A 21,792-nucleotide genomic window follows, 5' to 3' on the forward strand; every position below is an offset into this window, starting at 1 on the left:
CAGCTCATATTAAAGAGGGTCATTTTCATTTGTAAAGGGGTTTCCATGAAGACTTCTCCGCAAGGAGTTTCACCCAGCATGTGGTTAATCACCACTGACTATAAATGAAGGCAAAGGGCTTCTGTGCTTCGAACAAGTGAAACATCTTCATGAGGATAAACACAAAGAGAGCATAAAGACTGAGCAGGAAGAATCCTGCGGGGTGCTTACACATACCCTGAATAACCCAACAAGTATGTTGTTTGGTAAGAAATAGTCACAGAAATGGTCAAGTAGGAATGGACAGTTGCAGAAACTGAATGTTGAGTTAGCAAAATACGTATCTGCTCCATTTGTACTATGCATATTCACTCAATATGGTGTGACTGCCTGATTGAAACAAGCCCTCGCTGCACCATTTTCCCATTGGAAGTACTCTGCTTCTAGTCATCCCATCATGTATGATTTAAATATGGTATAACTTATTCATATTAATTTCTAATACAAATATATCTGGAAAAACAATCTAGGTTGATAGAGGAAGAGGTGACAGCTACAAGACAGCAGACTTCTGTGAACCATTCACTCATCTCAGTGGTCACAACTGTCTCACATGATAAAGAATTTGCTCTAACAATGACAGCAAAACAAACACGGTGGCATTTTTATTCAGGGCATATTTCTTCTGCGTGCCTGTCAGTCATGTTACCGATGTGAGTTCTGTGTGGGGCTAGACTCCATGGCCATGACAGCATAGTTCTTGGGGAAAAAAAGTCTAGAAAAATTCATGAGAAAAGAGGGATTCAGAATTAGAAAGAATAGAGTTATTAAAAATATCAGTCCATTTTCTCTGGTAAGCTAGCAAGCGGAAACAAGAACATCCAGCTTCTTTGCCTCTAGACATCAGGACAATATGGCCACGTGGTGAGGAAAGTGAAGCAGTAACTCTCTGCTGGTAGAGAGCAGCAAACTCCCTACTTTCTCTTGCAGATACAAGAGAAATCCTGACTTCCTGAGTCACGGCACAGAGATGATCTCTTTACACTGGAGCTCCCTCCCCCAAAAGGGCATTATTATCTGCAGTGCAATGCTGCTTAAGGGCGATAAGCTTCTACTGGGTCTCCACGCTTTCTGTGGACAGGTAACAGAGGAGTTTCTCATGTAGGTGGAACACAGTTACAACAGGTGGATACAAACAAGGGAGGGAAGAAAAAGACTGGGTGAAAACATGACAAAACTGGTCAGCATAAAAAAGTAATAGCATCCCACCTGACAGCGTAGGGAGAATAGATTCCAGTAACAGAGTGTAGTATGGTAAGGATTGTCTCTGACGGTATATATGCTTGCTGGTCATCTGAGGTGGGAATTGCCAGGGAGTGGGGACAGGAAAAACCCCATCTGACCGCATTGTTTACTACACTGCTGACTGTGGAGCTTTATTTCTCTAATGTTTTGCATGATAACGATGTTTGCACATGGTAACGAGCTGCCTGCAGGATTCTCTGATGTTTATGACCATCACTGCTGGGATCTTGATTGACTTGGGGAGCAAAGCATGATGCTGTCTGAGCACGTTAACTGGTCAATGTTGCTGCCTACAGGCCAAGAAAGGCTGGAGTCCCCTGCCTAATGCCAACTCAAATTTGGACACGTCATTTATAGTCACGCAAAGCAATGTCACGTTTTTTTTCTTCTTCTTTGATCATACTCAGAAACTATAAATCCCCAGGGTGAAATCTTAACTCCACAGAAATCGAGAGCAAAACTCCCTTCAGTGGTGCTAAGTTTATGCTGAAAATTGGCTTTTTCTTTCTTAAACAATTCTTGTAATTGCTATAGAACTGTATTTATTTCCTTCCCCTCCCAGCAAATAAAATGTTGGTCTTCACAGTCAGGTAGTGTACTGAAAACAGTCAAGTCTGTCTGTTCAGGGTGTTGAGGTCTGATAATAAAATTACAGCCCAATAATTTTATATTTTTCTCATATTATCTGCCATGCACAGCACGTTTTATGTGTTCTGCTCCACTGGGACCATCGTAAACCTGTAGCCAGCTATTTTGTTTGAATATACTCAGTGGGAGGTGACAGGTGCACTAGTACAAAAAGATCTTGAAACTTTATTATAATATATTCAGCAAGGTGATAATGTAAAACCCACTGGGAAATAGAGAGAGGAGAAGGAGAAATTCCACACCTGGGAACTTATTTATTGTTTAAAGACAGGAAATGCTTTAGAAAGGAAAATATCTCTGATCTGTCTAATCCACTGCCCCAAACTGGTTACCACAACCCCCCTGGTAAAGGAGGTAGATAGAGGAGATGACCTCCAGCTCACCTCGGCTTCCATTGTGCTCTCCAGCTTGTGTGACAACTGGGGCAGCCAGGCACCTTAAATTGACACAGCTACCGTTCATTTTCATGGTGTGACCCTGGGACAAGGGAGATTTTGAGTCAGATTGGACTGAGACTCATAGTGTAAAACTCCCTAGCACAAAAGGGAGATCATCAGGTGAGGGACATTTCTCCAAGTGCAGCTGAAACCATCAGAAACAAGTTCTGCATTGATTTCCAGCCTGGACTAGTCCCATTCACTTCAATACTTCAATTTCCTTTCAGGTTATTTAGGTCTTTGGTCCTTTACTGAAGTTTTCTGTAGAAGGGAAAGTGTAACCCAAATAGCATGGACTAGATTAGTCCAGACCAGAACCTGGTGCTGCATTTGGCTCAATGCATGTAAGCCATGGTGTGAACGTCAGCTCCTTTATGGACATCAGTGTAACTGGTCTTGGCTATCAAAGCTGTATCTTCTTCCCAGGCAACATAATCTTTGTTTGATTCTTTTGTTTGTTTGTTTGTTTTCCCATGAAGCTACCTTTAAAAATAATAGAAAATAACAACATATTCTGTCCAAGTGAATGGTCCTTTGGAAGCTGAATGGCTGATACCTGACTCCGCTTCTCCCGGCATCATCATGAGAGCTCTGGTCCTTTTGATGAAGCCCCATGTGTCGGCCCCCCATCTCGGCCCCCCTTCTGCCCCACTGGAGCCCCCCCATCTCTGCAGATGGCCACAGGTGTGCCGGGTGCCCCGGCGCTGCCGCTTCCTCGCTTCCCCCGAGCTCCGGGGGGGGCCGCACGCCACCCCCTTTCCCAGGTGCCTCCCCGCCAGCCCCGGCCCCAGCCCGGCCCGGCCCCGCCGCCGCCTCCCCATTGGTCCCGCCCGCTCCGCTCCGCGTCGCCCCCCGGGCGGCGGCCGCGCCGAGACGCGGCGCCGGAGGCAGCGCTGCCCCGCGGCGGCGGCGGCGGCTTAAAGCGTGCGCGGCGGCGGCGAGGGCGCGCTCACCTGGGCGCCGCTCCATGGGCTCCGCCGCCGCGCAGGGCGGGGGCGCGGTGTTGCGGGCAGGCCGGCGCGGCCGCTGCTGCGGGGCAGAGCCCAGGTGACCATGCGGGGGATCCGGGCTCGGCCGCCGCACGCTCCGGGGAGCAGGTAGCACGGCCAGGTGCGCGGCGGAACATGGACTGTCTCCTGCTTGTCGTCTGGACTGTACCTGTTGCGATTCTCGGCGGCAGCTCCATGCAATTCCCGGCTCTCCCGTGGCTTGGAAGCACTGTAAAGGCAGGTCGAGAGCACTTTCTTTTGCAGTCGCCTAGTGTGCTTTCATACCAGGTTACTGCAGTTTCTGGTGCCTTGTCTTTCTGCCTCCCCTTGTCAAGTAAATCTCGCCCAATAGTCCTTTTCTCTCTCTCTTTTTTTTTTTTTTTTTTTTTTTTTTTTTGTTCTCTTGCAGACCCTTCAGCTGTGCTGCCTCTGTTGCATGTCTCATGCAGCAGCTTTAACCAGCGACAGCATCAGTGAATTGAATCATGGTTTGTATAGCTCTTTCTGTGTCTGTGTATATGAGCATTTGCATGGATGCTTTTTTTTTTTTCTTGGTGGACTGAGCATTTAAAGGGAAGAAGCCACAGTGTTCGGGGAACATAAAGTGAAAGCGAGTTGGCTGCTGTGAGATAGCTAACCATGGGCAGAGATTAATTTGTTAAGCCCTGTGTGCAAAAGCTAAAAGGAACAACATGTAACGGCGAAGCAAATGAATGAGATGGTAAATACATCCACATTTACATGTGCAATTAGAAAGATGAATGTGTACGTAGCCACAACAACAAAACCTCCGGTGTCTGTTATGGAAGCAATGAGACAAAAGTAATGAAAAGATTTGGGTGGGAGAGTGGAAGAAGCTGTGCAATGCAGGATAAGGGAAAACAAACTTGGAAAGAAAGGACTTGGTGAGTGAGAGCTCAGGAGCTTTTTGTTCCCAGGTTGCAGAGACTAACACTTAGATGCTGATGACTTTGGGAAGTTTGAAGTGCAGTATATGCTTTTTATTGGGTGTGAGTGGGAACAAAGTACAATAGAGAACCACACCAGGGTGCGGAAAGGAAAGCCCTCTTGCACCCTATCCTCTGATCACTGGGGGATTCCCTCTTCCAGCAGCTGCATGCATTTTTTGGCTACCAGCCTGCTTAGTGTCCTCAACTTCTGCCGTTGATTAACACCACTCGAGGAAAGTGAAAGTTCTTGATGTATTGTTTCCACTGTCTAAGGAAAAACAACCTAATGGTGGTTATGTTTTCAGCTTAATGTGTGTCCAATAAAGTCTATTCAGGCAAAGAGACTGATAGTTTTTGCAACATCTGTTACAACACAAGCAGGAGCGTGTTTTCTACTTTTTAATGGTGTTATTTCAATTTAGGAAGAGAAGCGGCTTGTTTTACTGTCAAGTGCATGGACATTTTAAAGTATTCACAGAGAAATACAGCTCAAAAATGCAAGGGGATTGGGAAGCAATCTATTCAGCATAATTACTCATATAACCAGGAATAGCTACAGAGGTCCTAGTTCAGCAAACTAAAATTCAGACCCAGCTTCCAGGATACACGTGATCCCTGTTTGGCTACATCAACAGCAATGGTGATGTACTTCAAGCTGGTCACCTGCCTAGGCAGCTAGCTGAATCTTGGCCTCTATTTTTTCACTTCTTAGGTGGCTGTGAGTAGATCCTAGTTGTCTCCTCACAAATGGTTTCGTAATTTTTCACATATTTTATCTAAAACAGTAAACTTCTTTGACATGCAATTAGCAATGGCTGACTAAAGGTTATTAGGTAGGATGTAATCTCTTTCTGCTGAAGGTCAGTTACAATTTGAAACCCAGTCTAATCAAGTCACTACAAAGAGATGAGGTCTCACTCAGTTAAGGCATTAATAAATTAATCCTTTAATCCATTTGAACAAGTGGTACAGTTCTACAAAGTCTCAGTCATGGTTGCCCCTACAGTGATATAATATTTGCTGCATTCTTAGGGAAGGAAAAAACCTCTCAAACCAGAGCGGCCTTCACATTTGACAGCAATTAATACAGGGGGAGGGGAAAGTCTACAGATCTGCTGGTGATGACAAATGTCTTCAGAAGAGTGATTGTGGGAATGTTCACAGCTATGCTAGTTACTCTGTACCTCTCAGTGGGGCAGAAAGGAAACAAACACTGTTTGAGAGCCTGTGTGATTTACAGGGGACAGTTTATGCAGTCAAGCCTATACACACATAGCCTGCAGAGCTTTCGGGCCGTTCCCTGAATGGGGGAATGCTTCGTGCCATAGGGAAAGCCTGATGCTTACCGTGTTAGAATGACACTTACCCTATTTGTTGGATACAAAAGCTGATGGCTAACTTTCTATTGTTACAGATTATGTATTTGTGACACCTGTCAAAGTGGATTCCAGTGGATCGTACATTTCACATGATGTTTTGCACAGTACTAGGAGAAAGAGATCAACTCAGAGTTCAAAGAGTTCCTTGCACTACAAATTTTCAGCATTTGGACAGGAACTTCACTTAGAACTTAAACCCTCGACCATTTTAAGCAACAGTTTCATTGTCCAGGTACTTGGGAAAGATGGAGTCTCAAATTCTCAGGAACATGACATTGAGCAGTGCTTCTACCAGGGATTTATAAGGAATGATAGCACCTCTTCGGTAGCCATATCTACATGTGTAGGCTTGGTAAGTGTTTATTTAAAACAAATCAGCATTAAAAGTATTGTCATATGTGGAATAGTAGCTAAAGATATGTAATTCATATAATATTCAGGATACCATACACCATTTGGTGATTTTCCTAATACCACTAGTTGCTATTGCATTTAACGGAAGAAGTTTAGCTATGGCCAATGCACTGCATCAGACCCTTTGTATTTTTTGATCACAGTCTTTCAGGAAAAAAAACCAGAAGCCTGGCTGGTAGTCGTAGTAATTATCCCGTAGCACTTTTCATTTTTTGTAGTTTGTGATAGTTTGTACATTTTTGCTTGATCTTAAGTAAATACTCTTCCTGCCTTTGTGAACTACTATAAGTAAAACCCAAAATCAATCCATAAGCTTGTGAGAAAAAAAATATTATACCTAGGTTTGTCAATTGCTTTAAGGAAGGGTGAATTTCCTAGCTCAGCAGGAGTTATGAACCAATTTCCCTTTGTTTCCTTTGACATTTCCAGCCTTATTCGCATTTATAAGTCTTGATTAGTTTATCTCTTATGAATGTGTTAAATATTATCATTGCATATTTTCCATTTATGGCTGTCCTCCAAGATAATGAAAAATTATTACTCGTAAATGATTTTTTTCCAAATAAGTTTGACAGTGCACATTGCCTGCAGAGAAGTCTTTACTGATGCAATTCAGAAGAATAATCTACAGAATTAATAGTTATTTATGTTTTTTTAGGTTTAAGCCCTTGCACTTGCAAAGCAATCTCCTATGGATGCAGATTAAAGCAGTGACATTTAATAGTGTTAGGTATATGAAGCTTTCTGTATGCTTTGTGGTCGACTGAGGTCCAGAGGATATGTTGGGTCACCCTCTAGAAATCTGTTTTGCAAAGGTACTTGTCCATAAGGGCTGTTAAACTCTGTGATGGGACTAAAAAAGGAGCACTTGAGACACCCAGTGTTTCCTTTGAAACAGTAATCAGTGATTTAAGAAGACTGTTCATTAGGAAGGGCTGATGAATACTGATAACTGATTGAAGTAGTCTGGATTATATTTTGAATGCCCTACTTTTTTTCTCAGCAAATTAGAGGAATTAGTATCTTATAGTTCATTTGAACAGTTGCAAATGCGACTTTGGAGCAGGTGCCAGGAACTGGAATGAAGTTTTCCTTTGTGTTTTAAGTTGTGTTTGGAGTGCTGAATGTGCTTAGTTTTTTCTGTGGAAGCTCCGTTTTCACAACTGCTAGCTTTTACCATATTTATTCAGAAAAAAAGCCCTGTTTTCACTTATTGCAGTTTGTTGTTTCCTCTAAGAGAAATGCTCTACCTACACACAACAGTTACACTTTGGGTGATCACCCCTGTTTGGTCACGTTTTGTTTTTTAACATGCTTTATGAGCTAAGTGAAGCTGGGCTTGTCAAGTCTTGTCTGGAGAAGGAAGGTTCAAGTCTGCCTTAGGTCACAGAGAAACAGAATGTGGTGATCTTAACTGAGACTGAAATGGATCTTTTACCACTGTCTCGACATAGAGATTGTTATGACTGGTAAGCTTCACTTAGACAAGATCCAGAAACTGATCAAAAGAGAATAAATATTGTGGCATGAACAAATTTATTATGGCAGAACCTTTTTCAGTACCGAGATTATCACCAATTAGAATCTCTCTCTTTCCTTAATCAGTTCCAAGGTTCAATAGATTTCACCTTAAATTGTTACTTTAAACTGGTAAATGAAGTAGATCTTTACGAATAATAATCTCCTGCAGAGTAGCTATCACAAATAAAGTATAGTTGTTCCTTTCTATCCATTTATTAATTTCAGCGCACCTAATGTGTCCCAGGCAAATTATCAACAGGATTCTTAGTCTCTCAGTCTGCCTTCTTCAAAATGTGTCGTCAGCTGTCTGTAATGACAACCACGTCATTTTTACTGTGATCCAAATTCAGTAATCATATGTTAAGTCTGGACGCTGTGCCCTGATCAAGAGAACCTTGTGAATAGCTTCTATATCCTCTTTGCGCCAACTACTTTTGTCACTTGGTTGCCCTTCTTTCCTATTTGCTTTGTTCACTGCAATTAAACCGAAAGTGTTGTTTCTTCTATATGGTTGGTAGCACTAATCTTTCCATTGTTCCTTTCATTAGCAATAGCTTCTCTACAATAAAACTGCAGTGACCCATTCTTTCAAGCCTGGAACACCACAATGTGATTTGGAAGCAATTGCATTTCAATAGACTACGGGGACTCTTTGATCTAATTTTTTGGATGACCTAGAGTATTCAGTCATTCAGCTGTCTGTTATCTGCCGTTGCCTGCAGAGTAGACTTTTGAGAGGGTCTATATGAAATGGTTTGTTAGGCAGGATGACCTTAACTTAACACTGGAAAGGAGCAAGAGTTTGTTGCTTTGGTATAGATCTATTAAGGGATGTGTGTATCTTAGTCAAGTTTTAATAGCTTAGTTAACAGTAAGGCCCCACTTCTTTATGCTGATTTGTTGTTTTGAGACCAAGCGTTTCCATCAGTCAACACAATTTTCTTGATGTGTTGCAAGGCAAAACTGGATCTATGATCTTTTTATGATCCTGGCATTTTAGGAGAATGTGTGCAGGTTTACTCTCAGTACTGTTTCTTGCCTTTTCACCACCAAAGTGTTTAGGTGCTTTGATTTTTAACAGGAAACTTGTTTTCTTCTCTCTTCTGCCCTTTCCTGCTTCAGTCGGCATCCTTTACTTGCTGGAGCATCTGTTATGCAGCAAGAAAGCTATGATTTTTATTTTTTTTTTAAATTAAATTAACGTGTATGCAAGAAATCTCGTTTAGATCTTCCTAACTGTCTATTTCACCACCAGGCATTGAGTACCAGCATCATACTTACTTAACGATAAAAGAGTATGACAGATTTATTAAAATTCAGGCTTACATCACATGGATTTGCTCAGTCATTTTATCACAAGTGTTCAAAAGGTGGATGTACTTTGTTTATGTTCAGAAAAATGTGTTCTGGACTATCTGTGGAGAATATGATACATTCCCTCCAAAGAAGTTGTGATCATTTTTTTTTTTTCATTTTCATGTATTTTGTTAACACATTCTCACTCTCAGAGGTATTTTTTTAAACTCTTACAACTTTGGGTCAATGAGTTCATTAATGTTAGCAAATACAAAGCTAGTTTCTCTCTTTGACATCATCTTCATGTGGCCCAAATAGAAATGAATGCAAAATTTTGAACTCCTTTCTCCTCTGATATTCATTATTACTTCTAATAAAACTCTTCTGTTATTCCAGCATGACTTCTTGGAGTTTCCTTCAATCCCTTGTGCTCTCCCAATTGATATATCCAGGCCATTGGTTTGTCTTGCTGCTTCATCCTCTGTTTATGTTCTCCAATTCAAGCTGTTCATTCTTCCCAAATTAAATTTTTTTCTAAACTATGTTTTTATTACTATTATTATTTAGTAATATTTTATTACTTATAATTGCCTTTGGCTATTGAATTGGAGGCAGACTATGCCAAATCCACAGAATGCAGGGGCTTTCAGTTTTTCTGAAGGAGATGGTGCTGGCTACTGTTAGAATAAGAAACTGTTTTTTAGGACTGTGGCTGTATCTGTATTCCTACCTCATTCCTCTTGCCTCATCCACATGTTTTGCTATCTCATCTGCATTAAAAAACATATCTCTTGTAGGGTCACAATCTTTAACTCCCCTTTCATGATGATATTGTCTCTAAAAGCCTTACTACTGTATACCTAGTCGATGTGTAAACTGGGTGTTGTTTGTCTCTCTTTATATGCTAGGTTTTGTCTCCTTTCTGTCTCCTTATGGGCTGTTTATGTTAGGACTGTGTATACATAATCTCTTGTATAAAGTGAGTTGTTTGCAGTCACACAGTAAATCAGGGCAGGATACAAGAGAACCCCAGAGTTGTCAGTAGTCCAGTTGTGTTCTACAGAACTGGACAGAAGTCACGTTTCCCTTGTGAACACGAACTCTCTCTTACAAAGTCAAACAAGTTTACGCTACAGTCCAATACACAACATAGAAAATAATGAATGTAATGAATAAGTAGTTTATTATATGGCATTTGCTGCTATTTGGTGGAGGAGACAAGTGAGAGTATATAGCGAGTACAAAACATGCACCCAGAGGAAAGAAACATACGTACAACATACAGGAACTCTCCTACCGTTACATCGCAGAGGAAACATGCGTGTGTATTTTGGGTCAGGGAGAAAATCAGTGCAATTCAGTGGAACAGATCAGGTCCTTTAAAACTGTATGATATGCAGTTTTACTGTTTGGGCCAAATTCAGCCCTAAGCAGATGCACTAGCATGGAGGCCTAGGATGCTGCACCTGCTTACACTAGAGGTGAATGTGGGCCATTCTCTCCCTTCTATTTATGTACCTCAATTAGAAGAGTGGAGTCAGCTTCATGCACTAGCTAGTGCCCTCCTTTGTTTTTGGTAAGACGTGATTGAATCTTTCATTATAAGGGGCCTCTTTCGCTTGTCTCAAGTTCTGCTATGTTTGTTAGTGTCTAGTCAAGGGAAGAGAAAGAGGAGGGGAGGATGAATCATGTTACACTCACCGAGCTGTCAGAGGAGTCTACGACTGGAGAAAGGGTTAGATGTAGCACTGAGAGATAAACAGGAGGTGTATTAATTCAATGGAAGTTGTGTGTGCATGTCTGAGGGCAGGACTTTGCTCAAAGTATCAAAGAAGCCACAAAATTAAAGCTGCTTAATGCAGTCTGGCCACCTAAGAGGCAGGCAGGCAAGGCAACTCATGTACCCATTCTTTGTAGTCGTTTAATTGCACCCTGTATTAGCATTATTTAAGTTCATGCTAACAACAGCCTCTTATTCCTAGAGCTCACACTTTAAGTCCAATTAAATATGTTGAGACAAATCCCAAGGTTCTTATGCAGACAAACTCCCATCAAAATCAGTGAGCCAGACTGCTGGTAAAAGTACAAAATAATTGCTGTTCGCAATGAGGTTCCTTTAGAAACCTACAGCTGTAAAAATAGGACAAAATTTGTCCCAGTGGGACCTTGAAGAGAAACTAAGTACAGAATCAACGATTTGACTCATTCTCAAAACTATTTTTAGTCGATCCACAAGTCAATATACAAATCCTATATTTTCTGCCATTATACCAGCACAACATGATCAGCATCTGGCATACAAGTTGTTTGACTTTCATTATATTCACACACTGTTACATCTCCATCCTTTATAAAATGCAAACCGTGTTTTACAGGATCATCATTTAGTCCACCATTTTGACGGACGCTTTGCCATTATTCAGTCCATGATAAGGTAAAGATAAAAATAAGAAAAACCTTTACAGAAAAATGAGGTGACAACAAGAAGAAGCCATACTCTTGAAGACATTTTAAATTATGCTAGAGAGATACAATACACTGTTTCTGGTCTCAGCCTTGAATTGACTGCTGATGGGGAATGAATTGTGTGATTAGATTATTGATTGCCCTTCTCCATATCTGTCTGATAAGCTTTCTGTTTAACTCTGGCTTTATCTCTGCAAGACAAAACCAGTATTATTCCAGGCATTTTTACCCAACTGATTCCTGATGCTTAAGAAATGGAATTAAAGAGGATTAATGATAGAGAAATAATCTGCTTCCGCTGGACTGGAAAAGTAAGAGAGGTTGCATTTCTTCCAGGTTTTATATTAAAAACTATATTTTAAAAGTATTGTTTGTCAGTGTATTTCAGATCAAACTTCAGGCTGTTACAAGCACCACTGCTTGCACCCTTAAAGCAGTTCCAGAAACAGGGAGCCAACCATTTGTACATAGATACTTCATCCTGGCCTTTCCTGTTGAGCAGCAGTCTTATCATAATTTCTAAAGGAATTAGTAGACTCTGTCTATACTTGAAACATCAGCATTTTTCTTGCTGCAGCAAAGTCTTTCCAAAAAGCTTAGTTCCCACAGTTTCCCTAGTCCATTAGAGAGAAGCTTATAGTCAAATGCCCTCATGCGGGTCAGGAAAGGATGACCTGTCTGCACAGACTTGACCTCTTCATAACAGGATGTCTTTGATGTAAATGAGGATTTTTATTTTAAGCGCCACTATTTTCATTTAGACCATGCCATCTCTGCTGCTGAAATGCAACATATTCTCTTCTGCACAGCTGTGAACTGCTGAACATCTAAAATGTTTCTCTTTTTAGAGGCAGATTCAAATAGCTAATAGCAGCTTTCTGTCACTAATAATTAACCTAAACAAGGTTTTATTTCTGTCTTTTCCCCCTTCTTCCTGCACTTCAGAAGTGTTTGAGGAAGATACCAGGTTTGCAGACCTGGACTGTAAAGGCTTTTGTTTACCCAAAACACAATGACAGTCTGTGAAGCTGTAGTTCCAGCCCAACTCAAGCAGCCCACTCCTAGAGCTGTGTACTTGACACGCAGCAGTAGAGTGAGTGGAAAGCATAGGAGTACCTTGGTTGTGCCCTGGCCCTGCTGCAGAGACCACTTAATTTGAGCAAACAATGGTATCAAAACTGGTTTTTAAACAGTTTTTTCCCAAGCTTACTCCCTACCCAGCCTCTTGGCAAAACGAGTGCCCTGATTATGATGACAGCTTTGTGATTTGCACGCTTGGACTCAGTTGGGAACTTGACTTTGATTCAATGTAGGCTGCCCAGTCATAACCAGTCTGGATGGTCACTGGGAGTTTGTTACCAACTCTATTAGTCCCTCAGTCATTTTGGCACCTATGGGGTTTTTTTGTCATGTTTAAGTCTACAAGGTATTTAAGATAATGTTTTCTAATTTGCAACTTTTTATGGCAGGGTTTGTGTTTCTGATGTAGAGCACGTCCTGTACTATTTGAAAGAGATGGTAGATTGCTCACTGGGACTGCTGTCCAGTACTGCAAACAGCGAGAGAAGGATGGAGGTCTAAAGACTGTTTTCAATGTCTGTGGTTTTGAAATTTGCTGTCCATGGAGCGGGGCAAGCTAAAAGCAGGGGCCATGCTAGACAAAGGCATCCAAAGCTGTGATGCCCAATAAAGTATTGTTTGATTCTTTAAGACAATTTCAGAGCTGTTTGCATCTGATTTCATTCTCTCCCGAACACAAGTAATGTTGTTGTCTTACAGATATATAGCTCTCTAGGGATTTTCTAGAAAATACCTGCTTTCTCCTTTTGGAAGTTGCAGTGTCCAGTAATAACCTGACAGCAGCCCCATTAAAGTCAGCAGCCTTTTTAGTCATCAGAAGCGTTCCCTTTGACTTGACTCCTGATGACATAGAGAAGCTGTTAGCTCCGGGTGCTTCACTGTGTAATGGTCTTCTCTCGGTGAGCTGGCAGGAGAGGGGTTAAACTTAGTTATCTCTGCAGTGAGAGCTGGCAGTGAACCTACAGTGAGTTTTATCAGCTGAAACTCAGACTTCAGTATCTTTTTTCTAAAAACCACTCATTTTGGGTTAGGAAGGCTCCGACTAGCTCTTAAATGGTATCTGAATTGAACTTTAATGGATAATTACATTACAAACAAGGCTTTCCTCTGTCTTTTTGATCATGTCACTGGGAGCAGAAATGTTGGTTTTTTCTTGCCTTTTCTTATCCTGTTTTAATCCCAATTCTGTTGCTGCAGGTCTACCATAAATTACAGTATGCTAAAGGAATTTGCTATTGATTTGCTCTGACAGTGATTTGACCAGCTATGTGAATAGCTGATGGAAGCAGAATTTATCTTTGGTTGAGACAGTAGAGCATAGACTAAAGCTTCGAGGTAAACATTTACAGAAGAAACCTGAAATCATAATGCCTTGCAACTCAGCACATTTACAAGCATGTATTAATTAAGCTTCAGTACTGGCTTTACTGTGTGTTAGAGGAGAACAGCATCCTCGCTCATAATAGGTTGACATCAGTAACCTTTTGTTGTTTATCATGCTCGGAAGTCACTAAGAATGAGGGTGAAGAAATGTCAAATAATCAGGTCATATGCAAGTGAATGAGTCTTGATGGTCGAAGCTCAGTACCGTGGGAACCATTATTGTCCAGAGTAATTTCTGGAACATGCAAGTTAATTTCTTTTTTACAACGTTAGTTCATAAGCTAGGGAAATCTACAAACAAGTTGTATAGTCAGATGAAAATCCTTTGCCTAAATCTCATATGTGGCTGCCCAGCTAGTTCCTGCCAAAAAATAGGAAAAGAAAAAAGCTTGATGGCAAAGATAATAGGTCTTGAAGTTATTCTTACTGGAATAACAAGGCCCAGCTCAAACCGACTTAATAGAAGAGGAAGCTGAGGCAATAAAGTGATATTTACTTGCATAGACAATGGGGCGTTGCCTTTTCACTCTTCTGTGGCATTAGCATTTCTAGGTGCCCCACTATGTACACAGCACACTCACGGCTTTATTCTTTGAGGACTGGATTCTTGCTGTTCACAGTGGGATCACTTGAATGCTTGTGCCTGCCTGCCTAATATATGTTAATTGAAGGACTTTTGTGTCTCAACATCTTTATTAATATTAATGGAATGAGATTTTTAATGGACCTATACAAAATATGGTTGACCTAGCTTGAGCCCTCACTTTTGTTTTTATACTCTGCAGCACAGTGTGGCTTCCAACTAATTTAAGAACGTAATATTATATTCTGTGGCAGAATACACAAACTAATGAAACATGGATTACTCTTCAGATCTGCAGTTTCTTTGCCATGAGATATAAAATTTATGTAACACCAGAATATAATTAGTTTATTTTAAATCATGAAATTAAAAACAGATTTGCTTTTTCTTCATGCAAATTATTGCACTTCAGCAGAGAGAGTGAACATTTAAAAATAATTGTACCTTGAGCAGGCTTGTCTTATGCCACACACTCATTCTTTTTTTAGGAAGAAGTCATCAAAACAGTATGTCTTAAAATTAGGCTACACTAAACCTCAAGAAATATTTCAAGTCAATATTGTAATTAAAGTATAAGCTGGTCATGGTAAGGGACAGGTATAAATGCTGTAACACAGTGTTGGAGAAGAAAGTTTCAACTTTTCTAAAAATGTGGCTACCCACTTTCATTTCTTGTTAACACTTGATGGAAAGTTATGCCATTTGTTTTGTTAGATGCAAGTATAAATTAAAGGTTAAAATACTGATCTTGGGCTAGGTCCAAGATGAATTTTTGGCAGCCTACTATGGATGATTACAGGATGGACAAGAAAAACGTTTCTGTCACTTTTGCACTTTTTTGCTACTTTTTCGCTACTTTTTCTGACAAAGTATCATTCCCTATAGTCCGCTCTACCTTATGTTTTATGCAATGGATGTCTGTGAAATCACTGTAGAGACCAGCCTACCACACCAGTGTTCCCAGCCCCCAGGTTTTTTTCCTCTGTGTGCTGGCTTCTCTTCATGCTGGAAGCCACGCTGAAGGCCATATGGATATTTTTTACACACCCAACATCATATACTGATGATCAGATTGTTATCCTGCTTCTAGCAGTAAAAGCTTAAGCAAGGGTGCAGAGAAAGGACAGTTTCCAGGCTGAGACATAAGTGAGCAGCTGATGTCTGCTGATTCCTGCAGCACAAGATCTTCCACTCTTATTGACAGGTATTTGCTGGTTTATGGGCATCATCTAAAGCTTATAGCAAGTAAAAAGTTTTATGCTGAGTGCTTTGGATCAGAACCTGGCTTCAGGAGAGTTTTCTTCCTACCTACATCACCTGGGCCCTTGAGTCAAGAGGGCACACCGTTTCTGTGGGAAACATTACTACAATTACTACCTGGTTTAGAAAGATGTTTTGCAAATGGAAAATGACCACTGACTCATCAAGAAAGTGAAGCATGTCCATTTCTTCTGGCAGACCCCAAAACATATCTTGTAAATAATCCAAGGTGGTGCTGTATAATCAGATTTCACTGAATCAGAAGTGAGAGGGAGGAAAACGGCCTATTTGAAGGGCAAAGAAACCCATCTGCAGACTGACCCTACGCGGTTCTCATGGACCAGTCGGACTGGTAACAGCCAGGAGTGAAATGAGGCAGGAGTTCAGGCAGTTTCCCAGAGAACCAGCTGCTGCTACTCCTGCTAGAAAATACACTGAAGTGCTTCACATCTGGTGCCTGCAGCTGCCAGCTATGTTTCAGTGTACTAATTGTTTTCATTCTGCTATGCTGCCAGAGTATTATGACAATGAAGGAGTAAAAGAAGCACAAAGCCACCAAAAAATATGCAGTCAAGAGTAAATATAAAGAGGTTATGTGGTCTAATCCCGATCAAGTCCTGATAAAGTCAAATCTGGCATTGGGAGTAAGAAAGTAGCTTTTGAGGCTTGTTTCCCTTATTAGACAGGAGATGGACTTCATAGTTTTTGTTCTACCAAAATGTGCAATGATATTGTCACTTGTCATCGTGGGAGCACCTGTAGGAGGCAAGACCTGATTCACCTTCTTCTCTTGGTAGGAGAGATAAGTAATTTCACAGAGGAGAACACATAGTCTGTTACAAAAATACGAAATTGTTAATTGATTCCTCTGGTTCCTGTGATTCCTCCACCTACCAGAGAGACCTGGGTGGTCATTTTAACTGCCTGAGGCACAGAGAGTCCTGCAGGTCTCGCCTAATGAAGATCATGTGTGAACCCAAATACAGAGTGGGAGCCATGACAGAACAGCATACAGTTGGTGCCATGTGTCATTGAACATCAGACTAATGGTATGGTGACAACGGCTCCATCAGCCTGTGTGACAGATGAAATACCAACAAAAGGACAATTTGGAATCAGAATCAGAAGCAGAGGCTGGTAGATTACCATAGACAGTTGAAGCTGGGGTCAAAAATATGCCAGCCTTTGGTCTTGGCCTATCAATATTGCACCGGTTCTACTTACAGGTTCTCAGCTTTTGGGTTATAGTGCCATGAGAAGTTTATTTTTGTTGTAATTTTTGAAGCATTTCTTGAAAACTAGCTTTCTGGTGCGCAGAGTAGCACCACAACACTAAATTAGTTGGAAATAGCTTGAGGGCTGAGGGAATAGTATATTTTTTTTGTTGTGGCTCTTCACATGATTTATTTAATCATTTTAAAGATTACGGTTTGGGAAAGTCAGGAACACGCTCTAATGTGAGAAACAAAACAGAAGGAAAATGTTGTTCACCCAGAATGAAGGTCTGTCTTCTGCAAACTAGCATCTGTGCCTCCACACCCGTACTTCTGTGTTAGGTTTAACAGAAGAAGATGTGGAGCGCTTCCCCATGAGTCTGTGTTTCCTGCTCACCATCCGCCTGCTCTGAATGGTGCCCACGTGCTCCAAAATACCTCCACAGGCATGCCACGTGCCCTTAAGGACAGCTCAGCCTCTCTGGACCTGACTTTTTGCATTTTACTTGCCAATGAAAAGGAAGATTAATTTTTGTATACATACGTATCTATACCAATGCCTTGAATTGGTGCCAGTTCTTTAATCTTGCTTTTACAAAGAGCAGTGCAGTTCAGTGTCCATTGTCTGTGAAAGATTAATATATTTGTATTTCCATAAAGTTGCACAAGGCAATGCTTTTTACAGCTGTTGTCTCTTCTGCCGTTCAATAACTATATTATGTGCTAGCAAAATAGTCATTACCATTTAAATCCACACCTTCATGTTACTTCCAGGAAGGGACTTAGATTTTAAAGAGAAGGTTGATGTGATTTGTCTCTGATTTTTGCAGTAAGTGGACAGAGGTAGGGTTATTGCAAAAAATGATAATGTAGAAGATGTATATCAGTCTTGCATGACTTCTATCGTTATATATTAATATATATGTTAAAGGAATAAGTCACTGTAAGTATATAAATTATAGGATTTATTTACTTTTGAAAAAAACATCAAATTTATTTCAGACTGCTGAAATATGTGAGAATTGGTCATAGTACAAATTATTTGAAAAAATATGAAAGTTTAGTGCCCTATTCTAGTTCTTTCAGGGAGTTCAGTGGAGGTTTGTAAAGAGAAGCCCTGGACAGGGGTGATGAAATGTGGAATCTTGGGCTGAAACTATTCCAACAGGATGGGGAGCGTAGTTGAAACCCTCTCTATTTTATCAGTGTTCTTGTGCCTGTTAGCTCTCCCCAGCAAATTGTTTGATTGATTCATAGCAACTGATGGGCAGTTTAAAATCACAAAGCTTTCAATTTCCTTGTTCCTGACAGATAAAGAGGGTGGGCATTTCCTGATTATATGGTATACATTCAAAATATTTAAGTTCCCTATGGTGCTATTTGTGACTAATTTACTTCCATAGCACATTAACACTGCTGGGTTTATGCTGTGGGAGGAGTGTATAGTGTAACATGCTGTGAAGAGAGGAAATGTTTCACAACAAGAGGTCCTTCTGGCTTTTCCTCTGTTTACATTACCACCTGGAAAGAAGAAAAGGTGGAGTAAATGACTGGTGATCCAGATGGATTGCATGAGCAGTCACGTCTTTAGTCATGACACATTAAGCTGGGCAAATTCTCACTGAGAAGCGGCAGGATTGCACTTTAACTCCTGGAAGCACCATATAATCTTATGTAAGAAAATATGTAGGCACAAATAGGGCTTGACTACCTTCATGCCAGTAGTCTTTTGGCGGGCAATGCTCCTTTAGTTGCACTGAGCAGCCAGATTATTTTGGGGGGAAGTCAGGGATACACTAATGTGAGGGACAAGGTCTAGCAGAGCAGTTAAAATCTGAGAATGATAAATCAGTGTCTGTGAAAGTGACGTGGAGCTTCGGAAAGACTCAGAATAGGAGGACCATATTTTTCACTTTTCATGTTCAATTTTCTAATTCTTGCCAATGAAAATAAACAAATTATCTCTTGTTTGTGGGAGTTGGTGTGCTTTGACACACTACTTATTTGACTCATGCAGCACTTCTCAGCCCATCAAGTGTATCCTGATTTGTAAGTAAAGGCTGAAGATACAACAGCAGCTAAGCTGTGCAGCACTTCTCTCAAGTAATGCCTGAAGTCCCCAGAGAGCAGCCACTGGCTGCGGTGTGGCATGGTGTGAACTCAGGTCATGTCTTCCGTGGTGTCAGGACAGAGCAGAGAGCACAGTCGGGTCCTGGGACTAGGGACTACATAGGAGACTGAAGTGTCTGTAACTCTCACACACTTCCCTGGTGTCCCAGAGCCTCTGTGACCCTGACAGCACATTCCTCTTCTTGGAGCTTTTTTCTTAACCTGTGCTTAACCTGACCTTTGCTTAACCTACTGTTCAGTAGATTCATTGCAGAAAGAAGGTCAGGCTGCTTAGGAAATTTTGCCTCCTAAATCTTCTGATGATTTTTTTTTTCTTACCATCCTTTTATAACTTTGCAGCATGTTGAGCTGGCAACAAATTCCATGTAATTGTATCTCCCATGACTTTAATGCAATTTTATTTCAATAAGAAGGCCTGTAGTGTTTAACGTAGTGGCAATATCCATGGCAATAGATTTCTAGATTTCTTGGACCAATTTAATATAAAGAATATCTCATAGAAGAAAAAGTTGCTTTCAGACACAACCCTCCCTTTGTCACTTTATCTTTTCTATGTCCTGAGATCTCAGAGATCATCACAGAGTTACACAGGTCTTTACACAGGTTACATAGGCTACATATCTACATACGTGCTCCACAGACTATATTTTGAGAGCCTAATATGTAAGGTAGTGCTGAAAACACCCTACTGTCCAAATGCTTTCATGAGGAAATGCTGTTCACTTGCTTGAAAATCATATGGTGCTTATTGACATAGGAATCAAAGGTTTCCCTTCTCAGATCAGTTTCTGTGAGACTCTAGAAATGGGGACTTTTGGGTCCTCTCCTCAGCTGCTTCTTTGTCCTCTGTTCTCAGTTCTGATTCTCAGAGGTGCATAATAGAACAGATTTCTTCAATGAAAAGACATAAGTAAATGCTGCCACACCATCTTTCATACTTAAGACTCATCCCTGCTAAACAGTTACATAAATCACAGGCTTATACTGCTTATGGTAAAATCAGTGTAACCTTTCACGACCAGTTTAGTTCTGCAGGTCTATTCGGTAAGTACAAGTCAAACACGGATCTGAATAACTGGAAACTGTTGTGTTAACACTCTGAATACTGGTTTAGACTTGTACATTGTACTCTGACCCTGTCAGTAGACAAGATGTCAGGAGAGATAAACTGATGGATTGGGTTGAAGAATGGGTTTACCTCATTTTATGCTGAAATTCTGGACAAATATTAAGGTAGCATTACTGTTTCTATTTTAAGAAGACAGTTATGGCATGATGTTTTATTTCATACCAAACCAGGACCTCTTTGTGGTAGTTTTCGCGTGTGATCACAGTTATTTCTACTAGAGAACAGAGATTTCTGTAGTTCGAAAATTATAATGAAAAATGTTTCTCATCAAACTTTCATTTATAATAGTATATAAAATTTTTCTAGTTTGGGACAAATCCACCCAGGTTTTCTGCTTTTAATTTCAATACAGTTACACCAGCAGAGCAGTTAAAGCATGCTCACCTCTGTGCATCGTTCTCTTAAAATGGAAACATAGGCTAATTTGTGGGAGAGAGGAGTGGGAATGAGCGTGCACGGTTCTGAAGCGGGACAGGAATTAGTGCGGTATGTCTGAGCACTGCTGATTGGTAGCATTTGGCTACAGGTAGGCAAACAAAGAATCTTTGGACCCATGGTATACTTGGCAATATAACATTGTGATGGCAGGTTCTGTTGCTGTAAATGGTGCCTACAAATATGAGGCTTTTTCATGACTTGGAATATAGGTGTAAGTTACTACATTTATCTCAGCAAATAACTCACTTCCTATTCAAATGCCCACTGTAAACTAAGATCTGGATGCTAAGGGTGTTTGTGTGGTTTTTATGGTTATCTAAAGTTACACGGAGTTGCCATCGTACATGTTTCTTAGTGTTGTGAAAAACTGAGAAAATGGTATGATCTTATTTTAAATTGGTGCACGTTTGGGGTGATGCTGCCCTGTATTTCAGGTTTAATAGTATGAACTGCACTCAAGGCTTTACCGACCTATAGGAATGTGTAAAGCAGGAAGCATAGCAAGGGAGTGCCTAGTTAGGAGCAAACCTATCAGCCTTCTCAGACTCCAGTGAATGTGACTGCATATTTCTGGGCCACTTACCATGTAGCATTGTTCTTCCTTGAGTGGGGTCATGTGGCAGAAGCCCATGCAGGGATGTGATGAGGGACAGATCATGGGCAGAGCCATGTTTGAGGAATGTGTCTTTGAACAGGGTGCTCACCAGCATGGAAACCTGCTAGGTGGCACATACCTAGTGCTGTGACCCCCTGTGCTTAGTGCAACTGGTCACTGGAGTTCAAGGAGTCACATCCTGAAGACTGGGCCTGCACCTCAAAGTGAGGAAGATGAAGGCATTTTAATAGGACAAACCAACTGGGGTCAAATGTGAGCCCTCACAAGTGTCTCTTGCGCATTTACTGGCTTGATTACAAAACCCTGCCTTCAAAACTGAGAAATGAGGAACAGAGAAGCTGAGTTGCTGAAGAACTGGGAGTTTAATCCAGATAACCCAGGCGCCAGCCTGACATTCTCACTCTTGGACCATCTTTGCTTCTTGTTTTCCATCCCCTTAATGGCCTAAGCTCTTTTGTTCCCCTCCCTTTCTCCTTCCCACAAAGATATTTCAGCATATGTATATGTCTGTGTATGTGGAATATCAGCAAAGCTGATACTTTGCTCCCTACAGAGTTCCTTGTGACCACTCTCTC

General features: G+C 41.0%; 1 protein-coding gene across 2 annotated transcripts in view; it reads left to right on the forward strand.

The window, feature by feature from the left end:
• The first annotated feature begins 3,249 nt into the window (after positions 1 to 3,249).
• Positions 3,250 to 21,792, forward strand: part of ADAMTS18 (ADAM metallopeptidase with thrombospondin type 1 motif 18) — a 79,246-nt gene continuing 60,703 nt past the window's right edge. Inside the window, exons 1-3 of one of the 2 annotated variants that reach the window (XM_074582875.1) lie at positions 3,250 to 3,595; positions 3,768 to 3,846; positions 5,723 to 6,039. In XM_074582875.1, coding sequence (XP_074438976.1) covers positions 3,494 to 3,595; positions 3,768 to 3,846; positions 5,723 to 6,039 — 498 coding nt within the window. In that variant the 5' untranslated portion in view covers positions 3,250 to 3,493. Of the gene's footprint in view, positions 3,596 to 3,671; positions 3,847 to 5,722; positions 6,040 to 21,792 lie in introns of those variants that run through there. The other variant, XM_074582872.1, reaches the window with a different exon arrangement.

Source organism: Larus michahellis, chromosome 4 (genome assembly GCF_964199755.1).
Source record: "Larus michahellis chromosome 4, bLarMic1.1, whole genome shotgun sequence".
Classification (NCBI taxonomy): domain Eukaryota; kingdom Metazoa; phylum Chordata; class Aves; order Charadriiformes; family Laridae; genus Larus; species Larus michahellis.